General features: G+C 40.9%; 1 protein-coding gene across 4 annotated transcripts in view; it reads right to left on the reverse strand.

The window, feature by feature from the left end:
* Positions 1-598: 598 nt before the first annotated feature.
* The window catches only part of Ttf2 (transcription termination factor 2), a 41164-nt gene continuing 19797 nt past the window's right edge, over positions 599-21965 (reverse strand). For 2 of the 4 annotated variants that reach the window (XM_020173124.2, XM_074050671.1), the window contains exons 12-23: positions 19913-20018; positions 18058-18239; positions 17206-17359; positions 16809-16900; positions 15809-15891; positions 15390-15523; positions 14536-14706; positions 12155-12213; positions 10834-10984; positions 9630-9712; positions 8268-8342; positions 601-5843 (exon numbers count right to left, since the gene is read on the reverse strand). In XM_020173124.2, the coding sequence (XP_020028713.2) occupies positions 5699-5843; positions 8268-8342; positions 9630-9712; positions 10834-10984; positions 12155-12213; positions 14536-14706; positions 15390-15523; positions 15809-15891; positions 16809-16900; positions 17206-17359; positions 18058-18239; positions 19913-20018 (1435 nt within the window). In that variant the 3' untranslated portion in view covers positions 601-5698. Of the gene's footprint in view, positions 5844-6437; positions 6858-8267; positions 8343-9629; positions 9713-10833; positions 10985-12154; positions 12214-14535; positions 14707-15389; positions 15524-15808; positions 15892-16808; positions 16901-17205; positions 17360-18057; positions 18240-19912; positions 20019-21965 lie in introns of those variants that run through there. The other 2 variants (XM_074050672.1, XM_074050673.1) reach the window with 2 other exon arrangements.

Consider the following 21965-nt stretch of genomic DNA (forward strand, 5'->3'; position numbering starts at 1 on the left):
CATGACCAGCATGAGCTGGATCCCTGCTCTTCTCTCATTCCCCACCCATGCTACCATTGTAGTTCTGCCATGATGTGCCTAATGCTCCCAGCTGTCTTGGAGCCTTTCATCTCTGCCCCTCTATCTGAAATGCTTTTCTTGCAGATACCTCATGATTCCCTCCTAATTCCTCCAGGTTTTCTGCTCTAGTGTCAATTATCCTAATAGCGAGGTCCTTAACTACCCTGTATAAAACAGCAACATCCCAATCAAGACTCCCTATCACCCTGATGGCTTCATCACCATCTACTGTGTGTATTGTTTCATGTTTGTCCTTTCATACTAGACTGTAAGATCTATGAGGGAAGGACTTTGACACTTACTAATGACTATATCACTGCCATGTAAGACCTTCTTGGTGCATAATAGAGACTTAATATTATGTTGAATGAATAAAGAGCTAATTGGTAGAATTTTTAGTTTGTACTTGATATCTATTTTCGTTCCCCAATATTGCTCGTTTAACCAAATACCACTGGGAAAATATCTTTGCCTTCTCTCAAACTTGTTGGACAAACTGTATACACCTGAGGGACCAGCCTGGCATTTTCCAATTACCTCACACATCTACAGAATTTTCTTTTTTTGCTATGAAGAAGCCTGTTGTATTACATCAGCTTTCCCCTGGTGTGTTTTTATGAATCAGATGTCAGAACTGTGGATTAAAAGTTTACAATTTATTTCAGTTGGAATACATTTCAGTTAATTGCACAACTCTCATAGATGAAGTTATATAGCAATAGAAATTTTCTATGAGACATCTGTGTTCTGGCTAATGCCTTAGCCATTAAGCATTATTAATGGGAACGGTTGTCACAAATATTTAAAGTCTGTACTGGTGGCAATGGGGGACACTCTTCCTTGGCCGGCAAAGTAATGGAATTGTGATCCTGTTTAATTCAACTGCTCGCTGGCTGCAAGGCCTGGTAAGAGAGTGATCTTTAGAGCCCAAGACTCAAAAGGTGAGGAAAAAAGAAATCAGAGGATTTAGGAATTGTCCCAGTGTAACACAGAGCTTCAGAAATCATCTTTGGGTTTTGAACATTGAAGCATCAACAAGATACCACATTACGATGTAAGTTATGCCACTGGTAAGAAAAAAGAGCCACAAATTAGAGCCTCAGTCCTTTGGGATGTTGTAACAGGATAAACACCTTGGCTGTCTTGGGTAATAAACAGCTATCTGCCAGGCACCCATTCTCTAATCTTTAAATGCAATCATTGCTCAACTTTACTCAGAGGATGTCAGGCTTGGTTCAGTGATGAGGTAGCTTGATGAAGTGAATGTTAATTAGAAACAGAATATAGGAAGAGGCATTCCGCTCTGCCTTGTTAGCTCTTGCATATTGATGGAGGAATTCCTTCATTACATCCTCAAAGATCTCCCCAGACTAGGTCAAACTGCTATGAGCCCTCCCAACTACACATGCCACTCCGTCAGCACTCATCACCATGCCACAGCACGGTCACGCCGGGTTATTTGATGCCTCTCTTCCATAGTAGGCACTAAGCCTCCAGAAGACAAGCTCAGGTTTGTTTTTTGGTTACCATTTTACTTCCAGTGCCCCACAGTGCCTGGTATGCATAAGTACGTGATACATATTGTTTTAAATTAATGTAGGAATAATTCAGCAATAGAAATATCTCCCTATCCTTCCCTTCCTCATACTTTCCACCTACATCAGATTTAGCTAAGCGGTCTGGGTAAAAAAAAGCCCAAGATAGTTAACACGTTGTGTGGCTACAAGTGTCATCTTTATTCCCTTCCTAGGGTAGGCTGCTGTTCTCATTTCCATCTCCATCTCTCAGCTACCTACTCCTGCAGTACACTGTACTACAACTGACCCTAATTTCCTTTTTATTGATGAGAACACTAAGATTATATGCCTAGCCATCCTCAAGGTCTATTAGAATTCTGTGTGCCTGCAGGTATGCTCTGTAGTTCTTCCTGTACTTTCCTAGGGCAGATGCCATATAATAAATAACATCCCATGTTGTAAGCCCAACTCTCTCAAGGTATTAGACATCAAGATTTCAGATAAAGGTGGTTGCCAGTTACCCATGCCTATAATCCTAGTTACTTTGAAGGCAGCAATCAGGAGAATTGCAGTTCCAGGAAAGCCTGGGCAAAATGTTAGTGAGACTCCCATCTCAACCAACAGCTGGGCATGGTGGTGCATGACTGTCAGTCCAGCAATGGCAGGAGGCATAAAATAGGAGGACTATGTTCTAGGCAGACCTGGGTTAAAAAGTGAGACCCTGTCTCCAAAATAACCACAGTAAAAAGGGCTGGAGGTGTGGCTCAAGTGGTGGAGTACCTGCCTCGCAAGTGGGAAGCCCTGAGTTCAAAACCACAGTACCATCAAAAAATTTTTTTCAGATAACCAGAGAAACTACACAATACTGAAGTCTCCATGATTATCCTGCATCACACCTTCCCCCTACCAAAAAAACAGAAAGAATTTCAGATAACCAGAGAGACCATATAACACTGGTGGCTTAGAGCCATTTCACTGAGAGAGAACCAGAGCAAACAACTCAGTATGTTCCTAAATAGTCATTCTAGGTCACTGCATGATTGCCAGAGAAAAGGGTCATGTCCCATAAAGATGTAAGTCTGCCTGTTGCTGTTCACAATGACTGCATGGCAACATAAATCCTGGAGGGATTTTTAAAGGACCCAGGATTCCACCCAGCCATGGTATGTATGATGATGTTCATTAGATCAAACTATAAACTTTCCATGAAGGAAATTCTGCCTTGAAGAAATATCTTGTAAATTTGGTGTTCAGGAATCTGTGCTGTGCTGAGTTGCTCCCCCTGCTCAATCAGTTGCACCTATGTACTTTATTCTCCTTTCCCCATCCTTGTCCCACAGTACTGTCACTAGCGCTTGTATGGCACTGTGTTGTTTATGAACCATTCATGATCCATGCCCAAGACATGGGTAGGCAGGCAGATGTAAAAAGAAACCCTGGCAGCAGTGGCGTCCCATACAGGAAGTCTGGCTGAAACTGTAGGATTCACAGTGCAGCACCTCAATTAGATAGTTACAGTGCGAGATGGTTTCTAGCGTGCAGAAACCATCCAGACTTCAAGAGATTGATTCCAACAACCCAAGTGAGCATGAGGGCTAGAGTTATACCTCAGCCCTAAGAAAATCTAAGACAGATAAAAAAAATGAACATGACCATGAGACAGACAGCAGAATGCCAGTAACATTCATGAGACATTTCCATCTGGGGACTAGGATCAAAGAACATGTTTGGTGTACTCCATCCCATTAGGACAGTGGTTCTACCCTTTTCTACATCTATAGTAGCATCTCACTACCATAGGAACAATGACCCAAGAAATAATTCAGTGATACTGCTAGTTTACCAGCAGAACAAGGACAATTAGACAGGAGGAATTTATCTGAGAGATTACATTTGTCAGTTGGACTTGGAACATCTGAAGATTCTAAGTTATAATCCCTGCACTCTTCTCCAAACTAAAAGACAGAAAGCTTAAATCTGAGTTAAGAGTTCCTCGCCCCAACAGGAGTTGGAATGGACATTAACAATGTCCATCTAATACCCTCCCAACTGACATTATTGATCTGTGTGGCCAAACAAGCTATAGTATGTATATTGTTATCTAATATCCAGTGCAGCATGAGATATATGCCAATTCATACATTTTCCTTGGTTGAGATGCCCAAGAAATCCATAACTAGCCTAATATCAGATAATCAGTTAATGGCAGAGGCAGAGTCTGGATGCTATTGTTGGTCTGAGAGCCATTACTTCTCGGGTGATTATCTTTACTTTGATCTTGTAACTTCAAAAGGGTAATTTTACTGCCTCCATTTCCTGGTTTTTACCAGGGCCCTTATTGTAGCTGCTAAATTCTGAAAACAATGTCCATTTTACAAATGAGGAAAATAAAATGTGATTTTTGAAAAAAATCATTAAGTGGTTACACACCCAGCTAAGGTGAACCCAAGTTGAAGTTCCAAAGCAAAATGCCTCGCACCAGGCCACACTGTCTTTACCTTCAGATCTTGTCCTGAGAGTGAACCTTTGCTTGAGCAGATTCTAGTGTCTCAGTCCACACCGTGACTGGATTAATATAGGGTTTGTCTCCTTATCCAACTCAAAGGAAGAAATAGTTATTTCCAGGAAAAGCTATTTTTCTTTTTCTCTAGCAGAAAATAACAGAGTAAGTTTTGGGAGCTATTACTAATGGGAAGAAGGAAATGTGAATAATTTAATGAAGAATACAAGTCTCAGGTGTATTAAGGTACTAACTGTTATATAAACAACCCTAAAGTCTCAGTGGCTTCAAAAATAATTTCTTGGTCCTGCCAGTGTAGTCAAGCTGGGTAAGGAAGGGGGTTCATATGAGGAAGGCTTAGTCCACAGAGTCATTCAGGGACTGAGTGTAACTAAAGAATCTATGGTCTAAACTAGGTTAAGACACCCTGATCTAGTGCTTTCATCATTCCTGAGGCCACATTGTCTTCCCTTCAGTTCCTTTACATCCAGCAGGCTGAGGGCCAAGGGAAGAAACAGCATGAAGACCATTTGGAAAGTTGAAAGGGCAGCCTAGAAACGACCTCCATCACCTCTCTTCATGTTCCCTGGACTAGAACTCAGTAATGTGGGCCTGACTGGGAAGTGAAGTCTCTTGATGCCTAGAGGAAAAGGAAATGGGGTTTGGTGAACGTATAGCATTATGTCTGTTACCCTGTCAAACACATATTTATTAGATTATACCAATGATAACAAGAATACCATATGATACAATGGTACAAATACTAAAATGATACAAAATACTACATGATAGAAATACTGATAACAAATGATATAAATTCTAAATGACAGTGATAAAAATAAATGACACAGTCACGCTGATGCTAAGTGATACACTACTAAATGAAGCAATGATGTGATGAGGCTGAATGAAACAATGATACAGTACTTGACATCAGTTCATGTGTAAAGCAACTCCTTGACGTTAGACCTGAGAGGAGAAAGGCCTAAACTGCGACAGCTGCAGAGGGATGGCTGGCTGTGGGGATCCACTCTGTTCAGCCCACAGAGATACTGACAGGAGCAGCCTTGGTAGCAAGAAGAGACGAAGTGATGGGATGGAGTCCCTGTTAGAAAAGGTAGTAACACTGGTTTTCCCGTTGGCTGAGGAAAAAAACATGCAACACAGGTTCTTTCTGTTTTGTTTTGAGATAGCATCTTACTATGTAGCCACGCTGTCAACTCACGATCATACTGCCTTTGTTCCTGGGTGCTGGGATTCTAGGTATGTGCCACTGTGCCCAGCAACCGAGATTTCTGAGCTCTACTAAAGCATATATACAATTCTGCAAGAGTTCTTCCAGAACCACCTAAAGGCATTTTTTATCTGAAATAACTGACTGGTTTCTATGCAGCTTATTAAACAAGCTGATTGAATGACATGATTGATTAACCAACTGGCTGACATGATACCCACCTTCTAGGTGGGTATTCTAGGGATAAGATAATGCAGCATTTAGAGGAGAGTGTTAAGGCTTGAAGGTGAAATGCGATATTAGAGCTCAAGGGTCATGGCCAGTATGTCATTCCCAGATCCTAATACAAACCAGCAACGGCACTGTTCTCCTCCTACAGACAGGAGGTTAGATGCCAAAAAGGACTTTGAGGTCAGCCAAGGTGAGCTTGGTGACAGTTTCTCCAGATCCTGATAGAACCTGTTTGGCCAAATCTTTCTTTTTTTCCTGGAGCTGCAAGATCTTCTCTTCCACTGTTCCCTCACAAACAAATCTAAAAAGCAAACAAATAAGCTATCAGAAACCCAAAGTGGCTTATTTAATAACACACTCAAGCTTGCAAATGCTTCAGTTTTTAGGTGAGCTTTCTTCCTTGAAGTTTTCTTAGAATTGGTTGATAAGTGTCCCACACAGCCTTGATTAAACAGATGTCCACTTATATTATGTGATTCAGGGTGACTTTATTTCCTCCTGAAGCCAGGGTAAATGAGAAAGCCCCAAGAAGCAAAAGATATCCCTATCTAAGGAAAGTATAGAGACTCAGCTTTCACCCAAGAAAGCTGCATCTTCATAAGGTTAGGGGCCTCAGAGTTTATTGAGTTTCTGCCAGGTATGGATATGCTGCTTAAGTACAGCAAGGTCTCATTTCTTGTTAATTCACACTGAAAACAGGCTTTTCAAACTGAGAAAAACACCATCATTGTCATTCATTCACTCATTCGACAAGTATCAATTAAGTACTTGCTACACACCATGTACTATGTGAGGTGTGGGGATAAGAGGAATATAGTTTTGCTCTGAAAAACACAACAGACACAGGAAAATTAAAAAAAAAAACTAATAACAATAATAACTAGAAAGTGCTACAATGGAAGTATGTCCACTGTGCAAAAGGAAGAAAAGGAAATCTGTCTAGTGTAATTGAAGAGGGCTTCATTAAAGAGATACGTCCCAATGTGTAGACTGTAGGATAAGCATGGGTTTGCAGATGGATAGTGGGGAGGGATCACAGGGAACAGGAATATGTGCAAAACCACAGTTAAGTTTTAGAACATGTTATGTTACAGAAAGACCAGTCATTTAATCTACTCTACCAGGGGCAAAAGCTCAAGGGACTGGTAGGGCCAGATCATTTGTGGTTGTGCATGACAAGCTAAGACATTTAGATTCTTCTATGGGAAGTGAGAGTCACTGAAGAATTTGAGGGGTTGAATTCCCAATCAGATTGGTCAGTGAGGAAGAGCCCTCTGGTGGTGATGCACTGGTAGAGCTGGCAAGAGGAAGTTGGCTGTAGAGATGGAAAGGAAGGAATGGTTACTATAAACATCAGAAAATATGACTAAAGGACTTGGCACATGAAAAAGGAGAAAGAAGGAGTCTACTTTCTAGTTGTATGATTAGACAGTGATATTATTCACAAAGACAATGAATACAAATGAGTAAGATTAGGGGAGGTAGGAAAAAACTACTTGAAGTTGTGACACTTTGATCCTGGAGCTGTAATTATCTGTGTCATATAGAGGAAGGTGCTCAACAGTTCATTTTAGGAGCTGAATGCACAAATGAAATGAATAAATGCAGATGAGTTTAGCAGGGACTTGGATATCTGGGTCTGAGGTTTAGGAGACAGTGGAAACTGAATATACAGATTTTGGGCTTATTGGAGTGGATGGAATTTTTAAGGGAGGGACATACAGAATGAGCAGAGAAGATAATTAAAGACAGGAAAACTACCATGCATATTACATTTGGCAAATTTGGAAGTCACTGGTGCCCCTTAATAAGAGCAGCTTATACAGAGCAATAAGGGTGAGAGCCAGGTTGCAAAGACTGAAGAAAGGATGGGAGACAAGTTAAGTCCAGACACACAGGGATTTCTAGATTCTTTAGGAAACTTAGTCATGAAAAAGGAAGAGGGAAAAAGGGCCACAGCAAGTGTGGATTGTGGCATTCAGGCAGGCTTTGCTGTTGTTCTTAAAGACAGCAGATCCCACACAGAGGCATTCTGCAAAATGGGCTTGTGTTCTTCAAAAAGTCAACATCATAAAACACAAAGGAAGACTGAGGCACTGTGTTAGATTAAAGGACACAAGGTGTGACAACCACATGCTACATGGGATCTGGGATTTTCTTCTCTGAAGGATGCTCTGGGATACTGAATGAAATTGAATAAGGTCTGCTTATCAGGTATTATACTGATGTTAACATTCTGATTTTGTGGTTATGTAAAAGAATATCCTTATTTTCAGGAAATGGATAAAGGAGCATGGCATCTACAACTTACTCTCTAATGATCCAGAAAAAAAGCTTATACACACAAGTACTTTTTGATACTCTTCTTGCAGCATTTCTGTATGTCTGAGATTAAAGTTAAGCAAACAAACAAGAGCTGGCAGAGTGATTCAAGTGGTAGAGCACCTGCTTAGCAAGCATGAGGCCCTGAATTAAAAAAAAAGCCCTTTCCTAGGGCTCTCTTTGACCAAGAGAGCTCACCGTCATACACAAACCTGTTCTTCTTTGTCAGGGACCAACTCCAAGTTTACCTCAAATTGCTTCTTTCCTTCCTGACCACAGTACACCTGAGGGCATACCTCAGGAGCGTCATTACTAAAGTGACCCCAACTTTATATTCTATTTAAATACTCCCAAGAAAGAGTTCACAAATGCGGATGTTGGGGACTTGGGGGCCTTTACTTACCTGTGTATGACAACATTTTTCTGCTGCCCTACTCGGTAAATTCGGTCACAGGCTTGATCTTCAAGTGACGGGTTCCTATTAGAGAAGAGGTGATGCTCAGATGCACTGGCATCCTAGACCAGAGATGACAAACTATGGCCCACAGGCCAAGTCCAGGCCATAGCCCATTTTTGTATGCTTCTTTAGTTATATTTCAAAGAGGTTTATGAAAACAAAGCAAACAAAAGATAACGAAGAATATGTGACAGAGAACTGTGTGGCCTGCAAAGCCTGAAATATTTACAAAGGTTTGTCCACCTTGTTCTAGGCCAAACCTGGGGTCAGGTTGCCAATAACAGCTCTTAGCACTGTCATCAGTTAATAACTGGAAGTTATGCACTTCTCTACTAGCTGGATGGCTTTTGGCATGTTATCTAGCCACAACCCACTAGGCTTCAGACTCTACTTGGAAATATAAGGGCTGGCTAATATTCTCAAATATTTACCTTTTTCAACTTTAATATTCTACAATTCAACTACGGAGTTTTATTTGTTTCCTTCTTTATAGATCCTCATTACCAATTCCAAGTTAGTTTCTCATTTTACTCTTTACAATCTTGGGTAGCATTTTTCCACCTCAGAAAACAGCATAATTCCTAGTATGTCTTCCTCACTCCCGGGTATGTGTGAGTCCCAAGTAAGACTTAAACACGTTCTCCCAGAAGATAATAGGTTAGTCTGTTTGCACCAATCCAGGCTGTCTGGAGAATTAGACAAATAATTCCAGCAACAATGCCTGGTACAGCAATTCTTGACTGGCATAGCTAGAAAACCAGAAACTGGTACTAATTATGGGACTATGCCCTAGTAACACATTGATTTATTCATCTCGCATCTAGAAAGCATGCTGTGGTGCTTCTAGCACTGCTACTACTTACAAGGAATCCAAAGGCTAGGTATTAAGCAGATTTCTAACAAGTGGAAAAATTCTTTGCTATTTCCTTGTGAAGTAATGCATCTAAGGTTGAGATTTCCTTGGATCTCACTCAACAAATATGTCTGGAATATGGTCTTTTTGAGAAGAGATAAAACTGAGTGATGCTAGCTCTTAGCCATGGAGAAAAGCTGAACTTCTAGTTCCATGGAAAAGGATGTTAGATTAACAATAAAATGGATGAACTATTTTAAGTAGTTATTTGAAGCTTGTTCAGGAATTCAGGAGTATCACCTAGACTTACACCCTGTTTAGACATGCACACACAAAGGCATCTCCATAACACAAACAGAACATACTCAACCTTAGAAGTCAGGCCCTACTACCTCTCTAGAATACTGATCTCCCTGCTATGCTGGGACAACTCAAGAAAAATCCAGAATCATTACCAGTGCATGTCCAGAAGAAAAAGATGGTTTCCTCCAGTCAGGTTTAGACCAACACCTCCAGCCAAAAGAGAGATTAGCATAACCTTCAAAAGAAAACATACCATTGACTTTTAATTTCTTTCGGCAGTTCTGGAGTTTGCAAGCATTATTTCATACAGATTTGCTCTCATAATACATCTGCAATAGGCTGGATCTTCAGGGGTCCCAAAGGTCCATGTGGTAAAGGCTTGGTCCCCATCATGGTGCTATTCAGAGGTGATAGAATCTTTAAGAGATGAGGCCTATTTGGACTTCTTTGGGTCATTAAGGATGTGCCCTTGAAGGGGAAAATGAGAGACCGACCTTAATACCTACCTCTTTCTCTTTTTCATTTCCTGGCCATGAGGTAGTGGCTTAGCTCTGTCATATACTCCGGCCATCATACACTGCCTTGCTTCATGCCCAAAAGCAATGGGGCCAAGTGATGTTAGACTGAAACCTCCAAAGCCCTGAGCCAAAACGTACCTTTCCTAAGTTGATCATTCCAGGTATTTGTTATGGTGACAGAAAGATGACTAACACATCTTTCACCTCAGCTTCAAAACCAAGATCCAAGCAGATAAGCAATGAGTTCCGATCAAATTACATTTTGAAACAAGATGTAACCTCCCATGCATCATCTTTGAAAAAATTCTCATTTCTCTTTTTTTTTTTGCGTGGTATTATTTTTTTTCTTTGTCGGGGGGCAAGTTAACCTGAAAAAATTAATTGAGTGCGTACCAAAATACACGGATACTATAATTTAGAGCCCTGGGAGTGGTGAGCTCAATAAACTTTCTATTAACCAAATTATATCTGTTTACCTGCCCTGCCCCTCCATTACTATAATTCTTCTGCCTATCATTCAACTAATGCATTCTAAATCATTATCTATAATTAGATGACTCGGTTCTTCTATATTTCCCACCTATACTTTAAGGTTTGCTTCCTCCACAAAGATTCTCCTGATCCTAACCAGCTCTGCTCTGAATTTCTTTTTTAGTTTAATCCTCATATTTTATTCTCTTTAGAGTACTTGTGTACTTTGATAGCTACCCTAATAAATGTCTAATAAATTAAAAACATTTGGAGGGATGGAGGCGGTAAATATTTTTAAGTTGAGCCACCGTATAACTGAGAACCATTTGCTCCTTAATTATAGAGGTCTGTTATGCCCAGCTCATACCTGAGGGCCCCTGGAGTGGTTAAATGCTTCTACCAAGTCCATCCTCTGTTTGGGATTGACGGAGCCATCAATGGTGGCATAACTCAATCCATGCTTCTTAAGGTGCATTGCTACCACTTTCAGCATGCTGGTCCACTGGGAGACAATGACACTAGAAAGAAGGACAAAATAAAAACTAACAAACTCATTGGCAGGGTTCCAATGCCCCTGTCAATCTTAAGATTAGTTACAAAATGCAGATAAGGAAAGGCCTTCTTGTTATCTGAGGGGAAAGGTCACTGCAATAGTACGGATGAGTGAACCCCAAATATCCATGTGTAAAGGATTAGTCCCAGGGTGGTGGCATGGGAGATGTTGTACACCTTGAAGAGATGGGGCCTAGTGGGAGGTGCTGAGGTCACTGGAGGCACGCCCTCTAAGGGGATTATGGAACGCCATCTCTTCATCTTCCTAGTCTCTCTGCTTCCTGCCTTGATATATGACCACTTGCTCTGAAGTGCTCCTGCCATTGCCATCTATCACCCTCATCAAAGGTCTACTCAATGAGGCCACTCAGTCTTGGATTTAAGCCTCCATGATCATTAGCCAAATTCAATCTCTCCTTACTTCCTGTAGGTATTCCACTGGAGTGACGTGAAGCTAATACAGGCACACATTTAGGTTATATTGCAAGTTTATAATGCTTCTAGTTATTTCTAGACTCCATTCTTATCCTGCGCTAAGAAAAGTCAGAAAAAGTAGTGGCTAGACTAAACAACTCCAACTTCCTTTTATTCTGCGGGGGAGGAGTCTAGTATTCATCTAAAGATCTGTGGCCCTGACAAAAAGGATTCTAACCACCCACCCTGTGACAGCCAGAGCAACGAGCTGCCAGGGCTCCCACCCCACAAACCATGTTTTATTTGGAGATTTAAATTTTTAGATTGAAGTATTCCATATATACAAATGCAAACGTAGAGTGGATATACAGGTATAACAAATGACAAAATGAACCCCCATGACAAGCCCCCAGCTGAAGAAGAACATAACCAGCACTGCGGCAGCTCCCTGCCTGATTTTTCTCTTGGTTCTTCCTATATTTCTCTGCTTTGCAACACTGTTTCAGATGCCTGGCTAACTCTGACCCTCTAGGGATATCCTTTTCAATGTGCCACAGATATTTTAATTAGAAATCATGGGGCATTTGTACTGCAGCCTCAGTGCTTTCTGCAGAGCATGACTGAAGGGCCTTGATATAAAAGCTAAGGTTTATGACTAGCAGCAATATCATATTTTCTGGCTTAATTATAACCAATGCTTGAATAACAAATAACACACTTACCTCTTTTGGGACCCTGGATTTCTTTGAATTGCCTCCAATTCTGCTAACAGAGATGAGATCTGCGAAAAGGTTACATTAACATTGCAGTTTAAGCAATTCACCCTTCTCCATCCTTCTCTCTCCTATTACTGAAGCAGTCTCTTGGATGGGTGCTACACTTCTAGTCTGACCTGTCTCTATTCCATTCTTCCCTATGCAGCCAGGCTATTTCTAATATGTGAGCTTGTCACTGTCCTGTCCTGGATGATGCCCCTTCCATGACCTTTCCATTTAGGATAAAGCCCAAGGTACTTAAATGACCTGCTGAATCCTTGCTGCTCTGGCCTCTACTTTCTTTTCTAAGTTCATTTCTCACTATGCCCTCCTCAAATGACACTTTAGTCATACCAAAATTCTTTCTCTGATAAGCTTCGCCTTGTCCCATCTTTGTCTATTTGGTTCCTCTGTCTAAGTACACTCTTTCAGTCAGCCTATTGTCACTCTTTGGAGGTCTTCCCCAAGCCCCAAAGTATGGCTTAGGCACCCACTGCCATAAGCTACTACTGCAGTTTGTCTCTACTGCTGTGGCCCTAAGTGCATTATATCTCCATTGCTTATTAATCAACTCTTGCTTCCAGGACTTGAAATGTGCCAAGGAGTCAAAGGCAGCACGTCTTGCCCCTAGGATTTTGCTAGAAGAAAGAGGGTAGTATTCTAATATTTACAAAAGAAAGAGTTTTACTCATTTTGAGGACTGTTCCAAACATGTAAAGAAGAGGACCTGTGGACTGGGGAGTGATTGTTAAAGCTTCCAAACAAGCTCTCTGGGTATCTATTTACCAAGATGCCCTCAAGTACACTCACATCCACATGGAAGCAGTCAGTCAGACACAAGGGCATGACTTTGGAGAGCAGATGGTTTCATTCTTCTGACCTCTCAAAGTGTCTAAGAGCCCTAGGGTTCATCCCCAGAATGATGGAGGAGGAAGAAAACTGGTCTGGAAGTCAATCAGGAGGTGAATGTTCTTGCTCAGCCATCACACAGCTATTCTACCTTGGAATCCAGATTCCTCCACACTAAAGAAGGGCTTGAGCCAGATGTGTCAAGGTGAGCTAAGCTCGCACATTCTAAGCTGCAGAGCTCTACTACGTGAGGCTGCTTTTTTAATCTTAGTAAACATTCTGTCGCTGGGCAGGAAGTGAGGCGAGGACTGTATCACTTGATGAACGGGAAGGAAAGCAGGTGCATCTTCTCAGTTAACTGTAAAAAAGAGATACTGAAGTACCTGGTGTCCTAGCAACTTGAGGCTGTGGAAAGTGCCATAACTCCCACCTGAAAAAGCTTGGCAGTAGGTATTTTGCGAAAACTGAAGTGGGAGGGCTAGATTCACAGTCCATGAACTTGGTTCAAATTCCAGAAAGATCCCCTCCCCACATGAAATAACCTTGCATGGTTTAAACTACTATTAACGAACAGGCTCATGTTAAGAAGCCATGTGAGTAAGTATTACCTGAGCATCAGAATAGGAACACAAATTATTAGGAATGTAAGTTTTAACATAGTTGCTAACTCTAAAGATACTAGATATGAACTCTGGCCACATATGGGGCTCTTATATTTCTCTCAGTTATTTGTGATAAAGACCTAAGTAGATACTTTAAAATTTAATTAAGAGATAGGTAGCATTTCTTTTTAAAATAATTCCAACCCCCTGGCAGTGATCTCCTTCCTGGTTTATATATATATTTTTAAAGACTTCGAAAAGAGTTTGAGACTAGGAGTGGCAGTTTACAACCACAACACAGAGAGAAAAACAAGTCCCACTTTCAGGGCATGCAGGATAATGGAACATATTCCAGGCCAACAAATGGGCAGGATTCAAATTACTGCATAGCTCAGGCTTCCTCTAATAGGACTCTTTAGCCTTAAAAATCTTTGATGAAAATAGAACAGGATGACTAATGAGGAAGGCAACATAAGAAACAATACTCGCAGATGGAGGCCTTTCATAAGTCAAAGCAATTGGCACTTGCTCACAGGTATAACACACTCTTTAGGGTCAAGCCTTTGTGGCTTCCTTTCAAGCTTTCCCTGAATAAATCGCTCACTTGCACAGGCCTCATCCCTAGCATAAACCTGGCAGCTTATCTCCCCAGCAAACTGTGACAGAACGTCTGCCTCAATGGCAGAGCTGTCCCAAATCACTCTGTAAGCCTACTTATGAAATAAAACTTTAGTGTTCTTCACGACATAAAATGACGCTGTAAGACAGGAAGGTCTAATCTCATACTTCTAGCTTTGCCATCAAGAGGATGCACCCACTGGGATGAATAGGTGCTTCAATACAGGAAAAGTAAGAGAATCCAAATCTCTCCACTAAGAACAGAGGTGACCAAAGTACCTTGGTGCTCTCTCGTATGTCTTCAAAGAGCTCCACCTTGAAGCACATGCCATTAAGGGAGACAGCTGGGGACGTCTGTGAGTTGGAAAGTTCTGATAAAGTCAAAGCACTGAGCTGTTCTTCCAGTGACAGGACAAGACCTTCGTTCTTCAGTTCTGTGGGATCCAGAGCCTGGGTGGAACAAAGAGACAGGAGAAGTTCGGCACTCAGGGCAAGAAGCCTTACTACTTGATGAGGCTCTGGTTTTCAACATTCACAGAGCAAAATGTCTTATAATTTAACTCCTCAGAAAAACCCTGCTTAAAGTGTGATCTTGCAAGTTTTTTCAACAGATTAAAGATAAACCAAATGATAGAATTTTAAAAAGACTTGCCAGACAGATTAATAATCTTCTATTTTTCCCAGCTAGAATAATACAGTTAATTAAGCTACTACTAGTCAAAATACATTACTACAGCCTCTAAAGTAATATATGCATCTTGATTTTGGATGTGCCCCTATCCAATATAAAGGCAACTTTTCAATTTGTTTAACCCATCGGGTTTTCACATCCAGACCTCAAATCCTCAATACTAAACACCAATAACTAAATTAGCTTTATGACATTTTGAAATACCAAAGCATTCCCAAGTGGTTTCCTTGTTATCAAAATGTCATTTCCCATTCTAACACAAAGTATACTCCCTTGATGCATGGCAATCATCAATCATCTTTATCACTTAATAAAGACTAATGTGAAATAAAGTAAAATAATCAAGCTCCCTTGCTCCACTCCACCAAAAGGCGAAACAAACCCCACCCGCCATCCCCTTCAGTCCAGCAGAATGGAGCACGTGCTAAAGGTGTTCTCTCACCGACTTCAGTAAGGAAAGGTGGCAGCAGCACTGGCGGAGCCGCAGCAGCTGGGACAGTATGTGCACAGTGCTGGACCTCTGGACGTCTGCAGCTGCAGAGTGCTCAATCCCAGTGGACCTGAACTCCTGTGCCACTTCCAAGAGAAATGAAAAACCCCAGGATTAAAACGGACACATCTAGTAAAGAACTGGGAACTTAAATGAGCTTATTTTAAATTCTTTTGATTTGAGAATTAAAAAGAAGTAAGATCGCCAGGTCTTGTGTTTCCAGATCAGTGTATTTTACTCTGGTTTGAGGTTCTTAGCTAAAGTCTAATTTCTGATACCTAGAATTCATAACTTCTCATTTCTGTTATTTTAATGGATCAAAAGCCCCATTTTCATTAGCAATAGGTATTTATGAGTGTCCCCTGACTTACCTCTACTGAATGGATTATCAGGGCTTCTTCCAAATTGGTTGCCCTCACTTTCATGTCTTTTTAGATAGGACTGTAGAGCTGACCTGCCTCAGATTTAAAAAGAAAATGTGCATACAATGGTCACTAAGATGAAACAAGTTGCCAGGCGCCAGTGGCACATGCCTGTAATCCTAGCTACTTGAGAGGCTGAGATTGGGAGGAGCATGATTTGAGGCCAGTGCATGCAAATAGTTCATGAGATCCTATCTTCAAAATAACCAGAGCAAAATGGAAGCATGGCTCAAGCAGTAGAGTGCCTGCTCTGCAAACGCAAATCCCTGAGTTCAAACCCCAGTCCTACAAACAAATTAAAACAAACAAACAACAACAACAACAAAAACAGGCTTACAATGGTCATTGCTTAATTGTACTTTAGTGGGACCTTGGTAAATCAGATGTGGACTCATTAAATGATGCCAAGCTTATAGAAAATGTTGGCCAAGGTAATGCAAAAGAAATGATTATTTTAAAAAACATTTAAAAAATCAGCTAACATATATGGGGTATAAAAAGAGAAAAAAGCATCTACAATGGAGATGAGAGGGACCAAGTAGGAGAGAACAAATCTAGAATTAAGCACATGACAAGAGCTCAACAGGAAGTGCAAAAACCACTATGAAGTATTACAAACCAGTCCTTTGTAAGTTCCATGGAGATGCTAGGTGACAGGTCACAAGTCAAAGAGATACAATTTTCGAAAATACCCCCAAGAGGAACGGACAGGTTCCATACCCTGAGACTTCCATGCAAGGAAGTCAATGAAGAACAGGTTCAAAATTCTGCTTTCAATGTGTATGAGACAGAGCGGTGAGACAGCGAGAAAGGAAGGGGAAGAAAAGGAGATTTTAGAAAGGAATATAGGTATTTAACACATCAATACAGTTTAAGGGAATTTGACCTTTGACTCACTTTCAAGGAAAGACAACAACGCACGTGAGGAGATACTTCTTCTGACACACACCTTGATCTTGCGAAAAAGACACTGTAAACAGTCTCTTCATCTTCAGAAAGCCTTAACCGGTGCAGTTGAAATTTACGCTGGGGCAGCATCACCTGGAAGAATAAAAGCAAAAAACTAGCGTGAAGACAGCAAATTAACCAAGCCCTCCAGAGCAAATTTCTCAGACTGCTGCTGGGAATCTAGCCAGCCCCTGGAATGTAGCTTCTAGCCTTCTCAGAAATAGCACAGCAGCGCTGCTGTAATGTGAGGCACAGGACTGCAGTCCTTGGCCTTCTCACAGGGAATAAGGAGACTCAAAGAGGGCTCCTGAAGCACAGCAGTTAGCTGCTCAACCCGACAAGGATGTGGTTACCCTCCTTCCCTGGCCTTCCTCAGAAACAGGTATAAATTTGATTACCAAGGGTTTACCAGTGGAGTCCAGTTGGTCTTTTGTTCTCCTCAGCAAAAGGCTCTTGGTTAAAATGCTTAGGCGTTCTCCTCCTTTCTTTGACCCGTTGTCAACTTGACTTTTCCAAAGATTAAACTCATCAAATGGAGAACAGCGTAGAAACCTTTTTTGAGGGTGGAAGAAAGAATTCACATTAGGGGAAGACAAATATGAGAAAATGGAGTAAATGTTTAAAGTAAGACATATGAGGTTATGTCTTTATCCAATCATTTTTAAAATCAAAGTTCACGGTAAACCTCAGCTAGACAGATAAAAAGGATCCAAGTCAATAATGAAAACCACATTATAAAAATGTGACCTTTGCCATTAACAATGTCTACATGGTCACGACAGTATGGACAACCAATATGTAGAATTTATTCCTCAAGCTTCAAAGGCTAGCAAAGAAATTCCACAGCCTCTCATGGTCTGACTTAATAAAAGGAATTATTTTAAAATCAGCATTCTTTTCTGTTTGGTTCAAATAAAGTGTAACCCTCACCTAGTGCATATGTTTTAAAGCAGAAACAGTAAAAAACATTCACTGGACTGAAGAAAGATGATTTTTGCTTTCTTCAATTCAATCTGTCTTATATTTTTGCATATATAAGGGCTGGATGTAATCAAAGTCTTATATCAGCCAGTCAATCAAAAATATTTTCTCATAAATATTAATTCTTTTGCCATTTAAAGGCTGACAGGCTTGCCATCTGCTACACGAGATAATCTGGCACACACTGTAGCTTTATCATGAGACACAGAATGATGATGAAGGGTTATGGACAGAGGTCACAGTCACATGATCCTAAGGAGGTTACTCACTTCAGCAGTGAATACATATCCAACAGGTTGTTTTGAATGGGGGTGCCAGTGACAGCCCAGCGGGCGTGGGCTCGTAGCTTACACACAGCAACAGATGTCTGAACTCGGGGATTCTTCACATTGTGAGCTTCATCCAATATGACTCGGGCCCAGAATATTTGAAGCAAAGGCGTTGAGGTACCCTGAAAGAAACATTAAGTGCAAACCCACAACAGTACGGGAGCATGCAGATATCCTCAAGCAGATAAGGGGGAATATCAACAAGTACGCAAGACCCATGCTTACCCTCGATTTGCTTCTATCAGTTACATTGAACTGAGAAGAACCTTTCAACTGGTTCAAATAAACAGGGCACTTCAGAGTCTCAGTCCTTGAGTGTAAGAGGCTTAAGAGCAAGATATTTTCTAATTTGAAGTTTTTATTTATTCTTTCAACCCACATTTCAGCAAAGGCTATAGTCCAGGACTTCACTAGATGTTGAGCCTACAAATTCATACACTCAATAAAATATTCACTAAAAAACCTATTGTTAGATGTAAGATACTAAGATGTAAGATAAAGGACAATTCTACCCTTACAGAGTTCAAAATCTAGCAGGTAAGAAAAACAAATATATGTACATGCACTCTACATCACATTAGATAACTCAATATGCAACAGTGGGAACTGAGCTGCTTGCTGCTGCAGCCATGATAAATGAAACAGAATCTGACATACAGTAATCCTCCATATTTGCTGGATTAGTGGAATGCTATGACATAAGTAAGCATGAGGTGCGAGGAGAGGCACTCAAGTAAATGGTGGAGAGGGAGTGGTCCAGACAGGATTCTTGGAACATTTAAAAAAACCTGAGGAAAGGAGTGGTGGCAAAAACTGCATTCAGAGGGAGAATAAAGGCATACCAATGACAGAACATGGCAGTAACTACAGATCCCTTGGTATGACTGAGGATAAGGTACCAAAGGAAGCAAGGAGATGAGGAGAGATGAGGGACATACAGGTAGGTCAAGATCACAGAGTGCCTACTGTATCGTGTAAAGGGATTTGGGATTTATCCTCAAAGTGATGGAAAAGCACTGAGGAATCTGAGATGATTATCTATAGGCAGTCAGGATTGGATATGACTGGAAAAGCATTCCAGAGATCTGTCCAGGGCTGGAGGTATGGTTCAAATGGTAGAGCACCTGCCTAGAAAGTGCAAAGCCCTGAGTTCAAACCCCAGTACTGCCAGAAAAAATAGAGATCTCTCCAAATACAGAAATCTGTGAATATCCTATAAAATCACATAATCTTATTAAAGGTTAGTTATTGGAATAATACTGCATTAACTACATAACAGATACTCTAGATCTTCCTACAAGCACTCAGGGGTTTTTCAAGGTTATCATTTAGCCTCTGGCCTATCTGTAGCCCTATAATTTGCAATACTCTGAAGGGAGGGTAGAGGAGAGGCAAGGTCTGATGGTTTAATAACAAAACATAGTACTGAAATACTAATCTATACACTAAATATAAAAAAATCCCACGAGAATATACCCCATATAATCTAAGATAAAAATAGCACAAGTGAGACTTGCCTACATTTATGTGATTATTACCACCACAATTACAATGTGAGTTTCTCTAGTTGTGAAAGGCAGGTGAACACTATGGCAAGTATTGACTTTTAATATTGAGGGAGTTGTCCAGGATAAGAGAAATGCAACAGTGGTCAGAACTCTTCACTTTCACAGGTAGAACGTTCACAACACTGTGACCTTGCAGGAAGGTACCTTTGCTATCTGAGGATGTAAAAAGACTCCCATTAAATGATGTGTGGCTCCAACAATACTTCCCTGGCATTCCCAAGCCTCACCTCCACATTGAGGTTTGCTCCTGGGACCGCTCCCTCCTGCCTCATTGTGGGAATCTCCTTGGCTAGAAGGCTGTAAGTAGTAATAACGATGTCGTATGTAGAAAGGCTGCACAGACAGAACAGAAAGTAAACATTAAACAATTCCTCTATGGACTCTGACAATGAGAGGCAGGGTTGATCTCTATAAATTAATGCCTAAGGCTAGAAGGGCAGATAGCAGAATTGATTAACTTATGTCCTTCATACACAAACCCACAAATACACTCATGCAGTCATTTTGGAGAGGTAAATTTTACTACTTGGGCTTCCCTACCTCTTACCTCTGATCACTTTTACAGTTTGCTCACTATAGCTAGATGGGTCTCCCTCTCACCACCCAGTAAGTCAAAAAAGCAACTCTCTAGCTGGGATCACACATAAATTTGGTAAGACCTGACCAGAACAGAAAGTAGGACTGCATTGGGAACTGACATTTAATAAGGATTTGAGATAGCTGGTCCCAAAATCCCAGAGAAGAAAAAAATCCCCAAACGGCACAGCCTGCCTCACACAAATGATGCCTTCTCTCCATCACTCTACTCTATAATGGATTTGTGAAGACCCATTAATTTAGCTTTGACATTTGGGTAAGCTTTCAGTTTACCTTGCCGACCCTCTTTACACAGATTCTTATTAAAGGCACAAATCATATTACAATGAAGGTTGATATTGTGTACCTGAGAGACATAAATAATACTTTTAATAAAATGATATGCCTAATTCAGACAGGCAGCAAGGTCTACAAGTTGCCTTGTAGCATTATATATAAACAAGTACAGTTGAGAATGATTCCAATCATCAACTGATACATTGCTCAAAGTGCAATCAAGTGAGAGCCAATTTATTTTCAAATAAAAATTCAGAATGAAGGCAGGCAACTTATAGTATTCCCTGCCAGAGACAGCCTCCCTTTGCTGCCCTGATACCTTTTGACTATAAGTCATGAGAACAGTGTGTTGTAAGACTGAGGTCACAAATTTGGCAATTTACTCCTGAAAAGACCACTGCTGTGTTCTTTGAGGGATAAAATATACAAAAACAAAGTTTGGAACGAGAGAGAGAAACTACTTAGAAGTAGAAACAACTTTGTTCTCATCTTTAATTAGATCAGCAAGTATTCACCTCAGAACCTCAAATCACAATTAGAAAACAAAACAAAACAAAAAGGCTAAGGGTGTAGCTCAGTGGTAGAAAGCTTGACTAGCATGCGCAAGACCCTAGGTTTAATCTCCAGCTCCAAAACAAAACATAAACAAAATGGGCCAGGGCCATGTTTAAGCAGTAGAGTATTTATCTTGCAAATGCAAAACCCTAAGTTCAAACCCCAGTTCTACCAAACAAACCAAAAAAGCCTCCAAACCCCAAAAGACACAGACTAGATTAACATCTGGGGTAGTTTTTCCCCATTCCCAAGTAGCACCTTCAGGAATTTCGTTTGGCCTATCCTGCTTCTTTTTTCTTTTTTTTTTAGTGCTGGGGATTAAACTTAGGGCCTTGTAAGTGCTAAACAAGGGTTCTATCCCTGAGCTATTCTGTTAGCTAGGAATCCAGTCTAAAACCTCTTAGTTTATATTTAAAAAATGCAGCCATAAAAATACACACACAAGACACAACACAGTCTACAGCAAGTAAACATTAGAATTCTACCATGAGCTATGTAAGACAGGGATGGTTTCATTTACATTAACAGAAAAAGAATGTGAGTTCTAGAAACAGAACCTCAGTAACCAAGAGCTACAGATACATTTCCTTGTTTGCCAGGGAAGGCTACTGCCACCTGGCTGACAACTTGGGCCTTTCTCATGGCAGCTTTTCTTGGGGACAGTGACAAGGACACAGCAAAATAACACAACTGGATGTCTTAGTAGAGAGCAGAGGCTGTCTGGTGATGAGTGAAACTCTGCCTTTGGTCTTCATGCATACTGTGAGTCCTGATCAGTGAGGAGCAGGGAGCAGGAAAGTCTACAAGGCCCCTTACTGAGGCGCTGTCCTGGCTGCAGCACTTTCACACCTA

The sequence above is a fragment of the Castor canadensis genome, chromosome 12, assembly GCF_047511655.1.
Source record: "Castor canadensis chromosome 12, mCasCan1.hap1v2, whole genome shotgun sequence".
In the NCBI taxonomy this organism is placed as follows: Eukaryota; Metazoa; Chordata; class Mammalia; order Rodentia; family Castoridae; genus Castor; species Castor canadensis.